Source organism: Spinacia oleracea, chromosome 2 (genome assembly GCF_020520425.1).
Source record: "Spinacia oleracea cultivar Varoflay chromosome 2, BTI_SOV_V1, whole genome shotgun sequence".
NCBI classification, from domain to species: Eukaryota; Viridiplantae; Streptophyta; class Magnoliopsida; order Caryophyllales; family Amaranthaceae; genus Spinacia; species Spinacia oleracea.
The window spans coordinates 74,637,891-74,652,157 of record NC_079488.1 but is presented as its reverse complement, the minus strand read 5'-3'; the positions used below and the strand labels follow the sequence as shown (position 1 = coordinate 74,652,157).

Here is a 14,267-nt window from a genome sequence, read left to right as displayed (position 1 = left end):
ACGTATTAGGATATTTTTTTAAAAAAGTTTACAATAATCTACCGATTTGTACTTACATAATACATTAGAATACAAACAAATTAGAAAATCAATACAATATGAATAAGAGTGTATAAAAAAAAGTTAATGTAGTACTCTATAATATTTTAACAACTAAATTCGATAATTATAGCCGCCAATGATTGTACTATCTTATATTTTAGACGTATTATATTTAGCAACTAAATTCGATAATTATCATTGTCATAGTAATATTTGACTACTTAAAAAAAAAGTACGAAGTATGTAACTTCCTTAACATGAGAAAAACTTGCGTAATCTAATCTATCTACTACGTAATTCCACTCTATCATTCTCCCTTAGGGTTACTCTATCATTCTCCCTTAATTTTTACATTAGCTTTTATATATTCACACATTCCTCTATTTTTTCTAATTTTTTGATGATTATTAATACTGTATGATGAACAAAGTTATGTATTCCGTAGCATTTTGTTGACTTTGTTTAAATATTTACATAATACTGCCATTTTATCTATTAATCTATATACTAAACTAAAAGAGAAGAAATCAATGTGGAACTGACAAATGCCGCTCTCTAATTTGCCTCTCTTATATATGTACAAAAATACTAAAAAAAAATTAAGTATTTGATTATATAATTATTTTGCTTATTTACACCTCATAAAAATAGTTGATTCTATTTTCCTCAAAAAAATAAATAAATCATTCTACACATGAGAATTATTTTGTAAATTATAATTTCGATCTATAATTTGGTAACAAAGACCAATATAAGATTATCTTTTTATAAACATTTTATCCATTATACGGAATACATGGTAGGATTTTCATAAAAATTTAAAAGTAGTCTACTGATATTGGTAATTAGAATACAAATAAATTTGAAAATCAATCAAGTATATGTGATTAAGAGTGTATAGAAAAAATTACTATAGTACTCTATAATATTTTAACAACTAATTAAATTCGATAATTATAACCACCATTGGTTGTACGATTTTATACGTAGTATATGTAGCAACTATATCGATATTATCACCGCCAATGATAGTAATATTTTACTTTTTAAAAAAAAAAAATATGTAACTTCCTTCAACATATATGAACAAAACTTGTGTAATCTAATGTATTTACTACTATACTACTCTACTACTTAGGGTGCGTTCTATTCACCTGATTTTCACTTATTTTTTCCGAACTTATCTGAAATTAACTGAACTTATCTGACTTATCTGACTTATTAGAACTTATCAAAACTTATTTTAGTTATAAATTATACTTGGTCAACCCTTATTTTTCCTGAACTTATCTTATCTGAACTCATCTGAACTTAACTGAACTTATTTTTCCTAAAATAAATGGAAATAAGGTGAACAAAACATTCCCTTAATTCCTCAATTTTTTAGATGCAACTCTTTGATTTTTGTACTATCTATTATAATCACACATCACTCTACTTTTTCTATTTTTTTTGGTGATTATTAATACTATATGATGAACATAGTCATGTACGGAATACCCCGTAATATTTTTTGTATTAGTATAAATACTTGCACAATGTTGTCATTTAAAAAAAATAATTTTTACTTATTTGATAGTTTAAGATATTAACAGTTGTTACTTATTAACAACCGTGAAAATAAAATTGGTTAATCCAAAAAAATGGAAGTAGTAAACAAGAAAAGCAATGTGTAACTAACCCATGGTCCTCTCTACTTAAAAAAGCTCCACCAAATATTTTAAGCTAAACAATTGAATTATATTTTGGTCAATTTTTAACAACATCTGCATACGTATCTATATAATATACTAAAAGAGAGGAAATCAATGTGGTGATGACAAATGTCACTCATTGATTGACCTCTCTTTTAATTTTAAAAAATAATTATTAGTCTAAATTTATTTTGTCTTATTGAGAAAAAATTAGAGTGGAGATTATTGATTTCCATTATAAAACTTAAAGGTTTTTTGAATATTACATTCTTAAAGATTCATATATTATGCTAAATATTTTTTCCTAAACCTAAAAAAAACTGATTATATTGTTATTTAATTAAAAAAATATTCATGTCATTATATTATTTTGACTTAGCTATGTAAAATATATGGACATATATTTATGCACGTAATCAGAAGCTTAATTAATTATTGCACGAATGTTTCGATTATCTACGCTATTATATATATCACGTAATAAATTATGGAAATTAACTTGCAAAGAAGAAAATGCTAATATGTTACTTGGTTACTTAAGCTGTGAAATTAGAAATTATAATATTGGCGAATAATTTTTTTTATTAATGTCGTTTATCATATATAATAAGAAAAAACAATGGTGTCCAATATAATTCATATAAGTGATACGAGTGCAGTAATCGAATTATGTCATATTCATATATACATAATAGATTTTTGGTGTAGTATTCGTATATGGTGAATTATGATCAATGTTAATCATCTACTATTAACCATCTCAACATGCATATTTAATTAGGGCATTTATATGCATAAATTTGCAATCATGAAATACATTGCCAATAGTATGTGTAATTAAGATATTTTTTTTCACATAAGCTAAGTTTATAACTAATATCAAACTATATAAAAAGTAAAATATTTCCTAAAATGATAATTTATATTGCCGTGAATAATCATGATCATCTTAAAGTATTCGCACGACTATTTTCTAAAATTTTCTTAGCTTACCCATATGACTATCTAAAGATATTTGAATTACCAAGTACTACTTAGCTTTGTATGACTATCTACACCATTTACCAATATCACCAAATATTGACCTCTATTCTATAAGAGAAGATGAGATGATTTGGTGTCCATGTAAAAAGATTAAAATGCACCCATTAAGTTACTAATTAAACTACATTACCTCTGTTATAAATAAGAAAATGACTTAATCCAAGAAAACAAATAAGCATGTCGACAATATAAAGAGGGAAATAATCAATAAAACTTACAAAAACCCCTTATAACAAAATTAGAGTAATATCAAATGTTGAAATTAAATGATTTGATTGATTTTGTCATTTTGTATACCATACATTAAAGCATAGAAGATGCCATTAAAATCTTAGCTCAAAAAGCAATGTACAGTAAAAAATCAACACAAATTCATGAAAATAAGGGCATAAAAATAATTTTCATTTTTTTATTCCTTTCAAATTCTACTAAATTATTTTATGGATTTAATTTAATTCAAACTTCTTTTATTTCATCTCAATTTGCACTTATTAATTTGTTGACAAAAGTTGATAAAACTAATACATATTACATTTTTTTAATTCAAAAACATGGTAAAACTAAATATTTAAGAGTCAAAATTATAGTGTAAATAATTAAGGGAATAAAGTACTTAGTTTATCCCTTAAATTCTGCAATTTAGAACCAACAATAAATTTCAAAGGACATGCAATCTGTCACAAAGCCAAAAATGTAAGAACCTAACATATATGGACTCAAGTAAATTTTGAATTGACTATTAATTGTAATTGAATGTGAATGAAGTTAATTAAGAAAATAGTTGATTATAAATTTTATTCAATAAAATTTTAATTTCAAACAAAATCATATTGTTAAGAAGTAATTATTTATTTAAAGAATAGACTTAAATTAAGCAAAGTAAATAAGTTTAATTGAAAATTTAGAAAAATGATAAATTAAGGAAATGATCAATAAAACAACTTATAATAAAATTTTCTTGAAAAAAATAGATTAAAATTAATGTTGAGATTCCTCTCAAACCAAAACAATTAGTCAAAATTGTGAGGCTGGCAAAAAATGGTGGTAGTATTATAATAAAATTATTATATTATTATTAAGTATGCACAACATAAATATTTTGAATATGTTATGTAAAGGATTGCAATATGTTATGCATGCATCACACTTTATGATCGGGCGAGTTTGGTTTTAGGTTGGGTCGACGACAAAGATAGACATAGATGATTGACTAATATTGACTAATAAATCGAGATTTTGTGTTGATGAGGGGGTTTGAGGATATCATCTACCCACCTTGGAGATGGAGCGAGTTTAAATTTATTGGATTTGAATACACTCACTAAATCCTAACAATGTATGTCACTTTTTAATATCAACACAATCAATTTTAATACCCCGTAATAACCTTATGTCAATATATTCAAAAGTTAGCTGAAAAATAAAGTAAATTATCTACTGCCCCTAAAAAAAAGTAAATTATCTACCGAATATAGGGATGTTAGATTGTTTGCGGGGCGGGTTCTTTTGGAGACCCTCCCGCGGATTCATCTCATGGCCGAGCAGGGATGGAGGAAAGTTTGGTGGGTGATGTGGTTAAAAAATGTATGATCCAACGCGGTGATGAAGCGGTGATGGATTTTAGATTGGACCTGCATTCCTTGATTATCCTTCATCTAATTCATTATAAATATATCAACATTTGTTTACACTCCTTTTATTCCAATTTAATCGTCACACTTTCTTTTTTCGACCATCAATTTATTTTTCATACTTCTTTTATTGCATGAACTCACTAATATATTACATCTCTCTTCTCACTATCAAAATTTAAGGTCTCACTTATTCTGTCATTCACTTCAACTACTTTTGTGTTAAAATATAATAGATAAGCCAAAATCTACTTATCATATAAAACTCCGTGAAAACTTAATGTGACGATTAAATTGGGAGGGATAAAATACTATCCTACATATGTAGTATAACGTTTTGTTTATTTACTCAATTACTCTAATTAATCAGATAACCAAATTGTCGAATTCTCTAGAAAAAAGATTTAAAATTCAAAACTCTTACCGAAAAAAACAGGTGAGAGGGGAGGGTTTGAGGTGGATGTGGATACATGGGTGAGTGGTGGAGCAGAGAGGGATTTTGTTTTTTACCCCTCGAGACGAGAATGGGGAGGGGTGGCTATCGTTCCTATCACTGGTGGTGGCGGGGATGGGGATGTAAATGTTTTGACGGGTACGATGTAAAGGTCGCGCCCCGTTTCAACATCATCTCTAGATAAATAAAGTAAATGGTCGTGTTAAGTGGTCGGATAATGAGGCAGATGAGACGAGTATTAAGATAGATATAACTATCAAAGGGAATGGTAGATTAAAATAAATTTAATTTTGATAGAGGTGATGAATGATGATGAATATAATTTTGTCTATGTACCCTTTTGTTTTATTTTTTTAATAAATAAGACGACAGATATGTTAACAACAAAATTATCCATCATTAATTTTAATTAGCAGAATATCTATAACCTCTATTATGATGATTATTATCTACCACTGTAGTTTAAGTTTCATATAAATTTATATTTAGATTACAAACCGTGCATCGCACGGGTACTATACTAGTTACTTTATACTGAAACACAGAAACAGACATCAGAAATTACAAGTGTCACTTCTTGGTGCAAAATTTTCCCGCCAAAATTTATTTACCTAAAAAGTGTATATGTATTATGTTATTTTTATTCTCTACCCTTTCTTATAAACAATTTCTATATGAAAAAAAAATATATTAGTTTATAAATTATGGAAATAATAGATACCACACAATAATAATTTGCTAAATATTATTTGTAATATTGTAGTCAAATTTGTACATTAATAATGGAAAATATATTAACTCAACATTTTGGTCATATTAGCATATAGCGCATATAAAATATGCATATTTAAATGAATAAATCTATTGAATATGTTCAAAATTTAATAATCATGCAATAGTTTGGGGATATTTAGTTAAATATTTTGTAAAAAAATAGATCTACGTGCGTGCACGGAATCTAATCTAGTATTTTAATAAAATAAAGAAAATCAAGTTTTGTCATGTGTTACTGAATAATTAAGAGAAAATAATGAAAATTAACGACATAACATAAAATTTTAAAAATTAGTTTTAGAATGGAGCTGAAAGTTTATGTGTGTATCAGCGCGTCTCCTGTGAGACAAGTCACACCATCAACTTGATGGTGTGACGAGCGCGAAACCAATAGCGTACCTCCCCTAAAACTATATAAAAAAAAAAGTAACAATCTAAACTATAGAAGTAACATACCTAAACTAAAAAAGTACCTCCTCTAAAATTATATATAAAAAAAGTAACATGTCTAAACTATAGAAATAACATACCTAAACTAAAAAAAATACTTCCTCTAAAATTATATATAAAAAAAGTAACATGTCTAAACTATAAAAGTAACATACCTAAACTAAGAAGGTATTTCCCCTAAAACTACTCCGTATAAAAAAAAATAACATGTATAAACTATAAAAGTAACATACCTAAACTAAAAAAGGTACTTGTGTATGTATACCAAACTGAACCGTTTATATGTCAAATATACTTTTTATTTTATGTATAATAATTATAATACTTGTAAAAGATTCTCGTTTATGTCAGCGTATACAAATATGCAAGTTGGAACTGGTTATTGCGAAATATTTGGATTATATGTAAAGTAAATTTTGGTCAAATATGAACATAACCAATAATCTCCATGACCATAACTATTCTATATCCGATGAAATACTGGTCAAAAATTTCTTTTTTTACGATTCTCTATCAATTAAACTACTGTCATATATTCGTAATAATTATCACCAATTAAGTGCATGTTTTTTTGGTAATATTTTAGTTAAATCGGTATATTAATATGGAAAACATATTCACTCGACATGTTGGCCACATAAGCATATTACACATATAATATGCATATTAGGAATAAATTTTGAATGAGTATATTCAAAACTTTATAGTTATGCAGTAGTTTGGAGATATTTAGTTAAATATTTTGTAAAAAATTGTTCATAATCCGTGCGTGCACGAGATCTAATCTAGTTGGTCAATATCACCTAACCAGCTAATGAATTCCAATTTACGAGTATGTGAGCTCAATTTTGATAAAAGTAAAATAATTACGTTTATTATCTACCCTTTTTTTTTTTTTTTTTTTTATGATTTGTGATTTATTAGAAATTATTGAGTTGTAAATTAGACATGAAAACCCTTAATTTCCCCCCCAAAATTTAACTTATATTTGTACATAAAATTATACTCCCCAAACTCATCTTGTTAAATTATTTTTCTTAAATTAAACTAATACGCAATACTATTTCCGGAAGTAGTGGAAGTAAGGGAAATCCTTGTACTTTTGTTTTAATAATACCATTAACACATTAGAGACCCCTAAAAATTAAATAACTGAGTCGTCAATAAACCTTTAATAATTATTAGACGGGGAAACAACAAACAACTAGCCAGATGTATATGTTGGGAAGAAGATACTTTTTACGGTTTTTTCATGAAATGCCCCTGAGGTTTTAAAAAACGCACCAAATACCCTCGCCTGTTTCGATTCACATAATATACCCCTATTTTTTTCCAAGTTTGCACCAAATACCCCTTAACTGACCTTCCGTTAGTCCTCCGTTAAGTCGTGTTTATAATTCACAGTATACCCCTTTTTATAAACTTAATGCATAATATACACCTATTTTAAAATTAAGTTGCACTAGATACCCAAATTGCAGGAATTTGAATTTAACGGCTAGTTTTTAAACCTAGGAAGCAAAATATAGCCGTTATGTTCTTGCTGCATATAAATGCTACTAGTGTTCACCTCACTTGCATACTTTCCCCTCTCCAAATTAGCCATGAGCTCTCATTCAAAAATCGAATCTTCTTCCATCCCAAATTTAGCATACATTAGAGTTCCTAATAAAAATTGCTATTGCGGGAGAAGATTTGCAATTAGGAGCTCGGAAACGGAAAAAAATCCGCAAAAGCTTTACTACAAGTGTGATCCTTGTGATAATTTCAAATGGTGCAAAGGTTTTCTTGAGCACACAAGTGATGAAGTTCAGAGCAAGGGAAACAGAGATGATGAAAACAGGGGAATGCAAGAACAAAGCTGGGGAATGCAAGAACAGAGCAGGGGAATGCATGAAGAGTTGAAGCTATTGAAGAAGAAGATCAAACAACAGAAACAGCAAATCAATTTTGCAATAAAAATTGGTGTATTAATGTTTGCATTTCTGATTTGGATAGCAATGAAGTAAAGTTGTAACAAATTTCATGAAATAAAGAGACTTTGTTCCATAAATACTTGTTCAAGCAAATAAGCTTTACATAAACTGAACTTTAAGTGGACAAACACCACTGAACTGCACAAAAAGAGGTGTTCTAAGCATTTCACTGTTTCCAAAAAATGATCTCTGCACAACTGTTTCCAAAAACTGATTCTAACTAAACTGATTCTGACTAAACTGATTTGACTAAGTTAGTTTAGCTTTGTGCACTACAATTCACAAAATATAGCCAACTGAGGTGACTATGCAGCTGCCTTTGACCTCTTCCTTGTGTTTGGTCCCCCATTTGATGTACTTGCTCCTGCTGCACCACTCTTTGAAGTACTTGGTCCAGTGGCACTTGTTCCTCCACTCTTACATGTTCTTGAGTTGTGACCAAACTCTCTACACTTTCCACATTTCACATTTGTGTTCCTCTTCCCTTTCTTTGGTTCATTTGCCCCTCTCTTTCTCTTCTTAGCAGGTCTGCCAGATGGTCTTTTGATGGTTGGAGGCTGAATGGAAGGAAGGCCAAAGTCAGGCCACTGAGATGGATCTGCCATAGGATGAATATGTTCTGCATAGGTTAGCTTGTATGCAGCAGCCTTGAACCATGGGGATATGAAATCATGGGGGTTCATCCTTTGGTCATATATGACCCTCAGTGCATGCTTGCAGGGGATTCCACAGATCTGCCACTTCCCACAGGCACAACTTCTTGTTGCAAGCCTAATTGGGAAGTTGACATGTCCATCCCTAACCTCAAATTCACCCCCTCCACATGCTGTGGCATAACATAACCTGGACTCAGCTGTCCTCTCCTCTAACTCTTTCAATGCATATGCAGTGAGCTGACCTTCCTCCATGTCAACTGCCTTGTCAAATCTAGCCCCCACCCTCTGCATACACCAACTTCTGATTGCTGTACACCAGACATTAACCAACAAACAACAAGTTCAGGGGTATATTATGCATGAATATGATTAAACAACAAACAACAAGTTCAGGGGTAATATTATGCATGAATATGATTAGAAGAGTTATACCTTCCAATAATGAGAAGACAGGCATGTCTCTGAAGGGCTTTGTGCATGCATTGAATGACTCCACAAAGTTTGTTGTGTTGTGATCACAACAAACAGTAGAGTCAAACTTATGCCTAGACCACTGCTCAATGCAGCTGTTCAAGTATGCAGTGGCATTTGCATTGTACTCACTGATCTTTTCCATGGCCTTACCAAACACATACTCATTGTATGCATTAGCAGCTATCCAAAATAGCTTGTGGAATGCAGATCCACTGAAGCCATTGTTCTTACAATTCATGTATAGGTGTTGGCAGCAAACTCTCCTAGTTGCTCTAGGAAAAGTTTCTCTAACTGCCAACTCAACACCCTACACATCAGCAAACAACAAAAACAGGTTCATTAATATAGAAACATAAACATAAGAAAAAGTAAAGATCAGAAAAGAGTAAATATCAGATCAGTACACATACCTTCATCCTATCACTGATGAAGGTCCAATCATCTCTGTTGCAACCCTCCTGCTCAAACATTTGCCTCAAACATCTCATGAAGTAGGTCCAACTGTCACAACTCTCAGTGTCTACTATCCCATAGGCAAGAACAAAAATTTCATTATTCCCATCTATGCCAACTGCTGTCAGTAGAATGCCCTTGTAGAAACCACTTAAATGAGCCCCATCTATTCCAATTATGGGCCTACAACCCCTTAGAAACCCCCTGACTTGTGCAGCAAATGAGAAGAAGCAAGCTCTGAATTTTGGGTTCACATCCCCACTACTGGCCCCCCATGTTATAAGTGCATGACTCCCTGGGTTTGTTTGCTTAATCATCTCAGCATATCTAGGCAACAGCTCATATGCTTCAGCCCAACCACCATGCAGCTTTCCCTTTGCCATACTCCTGACCTTGTACAATAGCCTCTTTTTCACCCTCAACTGAAACTTCTCCTGTGCATACCTCCTCAATGTCTCCACTGGAATCTCTGGATTTGCCTCTATTTCCCCCAACATATGCTTACACAACCACTCAGAGGTCACTACTGGATTCTCCTCAAGCCTCCCACAAGTTCTGTGGGACCCACTGATCACCTTAATGGCCCAGCTAACATTGTCAAACAACCTACTGGCATGTATCCTCCAGTCACATGACTCCACTGCACACACTGCTGTGTACCTCCTATTATCAGCCCTCTCAACACTAAGCCCAAACCCCTCCTGTATGCAGTAACTTCTCAACACTTCAAGAAATGTGGCCTTATCATGAAAGATCAACCAGGGTTCTAACTTAATGGACCCATATGGTTGATCAGTCCATATTTTGCCATTTTTATAGGCCTTATCCATCTTTGAGGAACCATTTAGACAATCCTCAAACCCCAAATCAGGAATATCATCAGGAATCACCTCATCATCAACATCAGAATCAATCCAATCATTCAGAACATCCTCTTGTTCAGAATCTGATTCCTCATAATCAGAATCCTCACTCTCCTCTTCTGAACATATCTCACCAACATCAGCAAAAACCCCTGGTGTCTTAGACCTTCCTGTACCCTTTCTCCCTTTTCCCTTTCCCTTGGAAACCCAAGTTCCAGCCTTCTTAGCAGTGACTTTGTTAACCCTAAACCCCTCAGGTCTAGCTCTGCCCCCCTTCTTTTTCACTGGCTGAGCTTGATCAGGTGGTGCTTGATTGTTAGGCTCATCAGTTTGGTTGTTCTGTGGTGGAGTGGGATTTTGTGGTGGTGGTGGAGGGGTGTGATGTTGTGGTGGAGAGGTGGGATGTTCTGGTGGTGGTGTGTGTTGTTGTTGTTGTGGTGGAGAGGTGGGATGTTTTGGTGGTGGTGTGTGTTGTTGTTGTTTTGGTTGGGTGGGTTCTTTCTGTGGTGGGGGTGGTGGGGGTGGTGGTGTAGGTTGTTTGGTGGGTTGTTTAGGTGGGGTGGGTTGTTTCTGTGGGGTGGGTTGTTTAGCTGATGCCCTCCTTTTGGGGGTTAGTTTCTTAGAAGCAGGCTTATCCTTGCCTTTTGACTTAGAAGCAACATGATTTGTGTGTTTGGGTGGGGTGGGTTGTTTCTTTGGGGATTCTTGTGTTTGTTTTGGTTGAGAGCAACCTGGAAACACCTCATCAGCATCATCTTTGCTAATGACTCTCACATACTCAACCTTCATGTCCTCACAATCAACAACAGGGACCTCCATAGCCACAGTGTACTCCATTTGTTCTTGTATTTCCCTCAAAATGTCCTCCCTTTCCTGTTGTTTCCTCATTGCCTCTTCCTCCTCTCTTTGAGCCCTCAACAGTTCCTCTTGTCTCTCCTTAAGTTGTCTCTCTTTTTCCTTTCTATGATTCTCAATTGTTGCAACAGCATTCCTAAACACCAATCCTGGTTTATCTGTTCCCTCAACCCAAATTTCAGCAGTGTCTTTACCCCAATTCCATCCCCACAGAAGCCTTAAAGTCTTATCATCATTCAATTCAACCTTACCACAAGGACCCTCAACATACAAGCTAAAGGTACTAGGCAAAAAAACATCTTGCTTAACTGATTCCTCAAAGATATCAAGAAACAACTTCAACAAACGATATTTTTCCATGTCTCCCACTCTAATATCAAAACTATGTGACCCATAACGTAGTAACAACCAAATAGCACTCATCCTAAAGGGAAAAAATAATGAAACTAACATCAATTTTCATTCCAACAACCACAATTGACCAATAACCAACAAGAAAGTTGCGCAATTTTAAAAAAAAAACTGACAATTTCACAAACCCTAACCCTAATCGATTTCGTGAAAAAAAAACAAGTTTACCAGCAAAATTAAACAGAGGAGAAGAGATTATTACCTGGAAGTAGACTAACCAACTTTAAATTCCCGTTTCCTCTTCAACACTAACTCAACTGGAAATCGCCTCAAGTTTCTCCCTTTTTTGTCGCGATTGAAGCAAAATCACAACCCACGAACTCGCCTTTAAGGTGCGCAGCAAAATTCACAAAAATATTGAAGATCTACCCAGAATTTCTAGGGTTTGAGTAGGATTAGAGCTTGAAGAAGAACAGGGGAGAGGAGAGAGAAAGAGAAAAATGTGAACGGTTTTTTTTTTTTTTTGGTCTTTCTGTGAAAGTGAAGGAAGTCAATGGCGCTAAACCAAAATTAAGGGCAAATAAGTAAAACACCACTAACGGCAGACTAACGGCGTTAGCTAACAGGGGCATGTCATGAACAGTACGGATAAATAGGGGTATATTATGTGAATCGAAACAGGCGAGGGTATTTGGTGCGTTTTTTAAAACCTCAGGGGCATTTCATGAAAAAACCGTACTTTTTAACTCCCAAAGGCCGGAAAATAAATGTTCTTCTTATCCCAATTTATGGGCAGTCCATGCATGGACCCCTTTACTTTAAGGGAACACATCAAACTAAAAAAAATTGAAGTTAAATTGTCAACGACCTAAGAATCAAGAATCAAGTGGGGCTACAATGGTTGAGCATTTCAAGTCTCATCTTCTTCAACTTGATAGCATAACATAACACTGGGATTTATTGATAGTTAAAGTTATGCGTTGATAAATGTGTCCCGTTAAAATAGAATAATTAAAAAAAACTAGAGTAAAATATTTGAAGGATAAATATCACTATTACATAATGATATAGTAAGTACTACACTAGATGAAGTGATAGTACAACCAAATACATCATTTCATAAAACATAATTAACATACTAATTCATAACACCAATAATAATAATGTTATGAATCAAGGAACTATTGACCAATCTCTAAGAGCTAAACTAGTAAACACATGACCAAACAACTCTCAAGGATATTTGATTAGATTTTCAGTTAAAAAGTTTTTTTTTCTTCTCAACTTTCAACTATTAAGTTTTTCTCAAAATACCTCTTAGAATGGGTCATTGTGTCTACACTCAGATATTGATTTATCATTACTCATATGTATCGCGGGGTTGAGAGCCAGTAGATTTAGGAGAGAAAGAACCAAAACTAGGACGCGTTTGATCATTTGTAGTAGTCGTAGTAGTAGTAGTCGTACTCTTTGAAGGCCTAGTAATAGGCATGGAATTGGAACGCTTCATCATCCAAGTTGAAGCATTTGATCGATGAAATCGACATCGAAACGAGCCTTGGTGTGTTGTAGGAGAGCATAAGCAATGACCACCTTTGTTGTTGTTGTTGTTGTTGTTGTTGTTAGATGCAACACTTTCTCCATCAAAGCTCTTAGGAGAACTTATTGGCATAGGCATTTTTATTGGAGAAGAAGGGATTTTTTTAATTAGTGGAAGATAAAATATGTTGAACCAATTGTTCGTTTTGAACTAGTATGCGATTATATGGTGTGGTTAAGGGGGTGGGGCGCGCTTATAGTAGGGGAGGCTTTATCTACGTGTAGATTCTAAGGTTATTATAGGTATCTCACATTCTCACCACAACTTGTAATTGCCACCACCAAAATTTTCTAGATATCTCCAATTTGATGGGATTTATTCCATAATAAACATATTTACTAGTATATACTTTTATTGACCAATAATTGAGAATTATTTTCTTGTATACTCCCTCAGTTTTAGAATAATTGATATCCTCTTTTGACTATATAGTTTAAGAAAATAAAATACCGAACAAAAAGAGAGTTTAAAATTTAATTACCAGTCTTCTATCAAACCGCTTATAATTAACTTATTTAACTGCCAGACCATTCCAGACCAGTAAAATGTCAATCGGACGTACGGTGGGAGACGTGTTATATAGTCTTATATATACGGAGTAGCTCACTAATTGTGAAACAATCTTTTACAAAAATTATTTGTAAATTAATCCATTACGGAGAATAGAACAAATTAAAATGGGATTATAGTAAAAGCTAATGACCTTCACATGAATTACCGCTCTTCATGACATGTAACATGTTCCGACACTATCGTGTGGGAATCAACTAGTATTATGTTCTTAGATTTGATCGAAGAATATTCTTCTGAAAATTAACAAAATGTCCCAATTTTAATCCTTTCTTTTCAGTAATAAGTACACATATTTTATCTTAGGAAAATACCCATTAATTTAAAATTAGCTTGTTTTTTCTCCAAATTTTGTTTGTAGCAAAATAATAGAATAAATA

The 14,267-nt window shown here is 32.6% G+C and overlaps 1 protein-coding gene across 2 annotated transcripts; it reads right to left on the bottom strand.

Moving 5' to 3' along the window:
* Positions 1-8,095: 8,095 nt before the first annotated feature.
* LOC130467931 (uncharacterized) lies at positions 8,096-13,080 on the bottom strand. 2 transcript variants are annotated; one of them, XM_056837034.1, is made up of 4 exons: positions 11,980-13,080; positions 9,606-11,790; positions 9,154-9,502; positions 8,096-9,029 (listed from the first exon to the last, which is right to left on the bottom strand). In XM_056837034.1, exons 2-4 carry the CDS (start codon positions 11,787-11,789, stop codon positions 8,371-8,373), a joined length of 3,192 nt encoding a protein of 1,063 aa, XP_056693012.1. In that variant the 5' UTR covers position 11,790; positions 11,980-13,080; the 3' UTR covers positions 8,096-8,370. The 2 variants fall into 2 exon arrangements, with proteins under 2 accessions (XP_056693012.1, XP_056693011.1); XM_056837033.1 differs by having other exon boundaries at positions 9,606-13,080.
* Positions 13,081-14,267: the final 1,187 nt, after the last annotated feature.

Excerpts from the sequence above, each read along its gene's own strand:
- LOC130467931 (XM_056837033.1), bottom strand. The coding sequence starts at position 11,819 with ATGTTAGTTTCATTATTTTTTCCCTTTAGGATGAGTGCTATTTGGTTG. Across the intron at positions 9,503-9,605 it reads TCATCAGTGATAGGATGAAG|GGTGTTGAGTTGGCAGTTAG; the intron begins GTATGTGTACTG and ends GCTGATGTGTAG. Across the intron at positions 9,030-9,153 it reads TGTCTTCTCATTATTGGAAG|CAATCAGAAGTTGGTGTATG; the intron begins GTATAACTCTTC and ends TCTGGTGTACAG.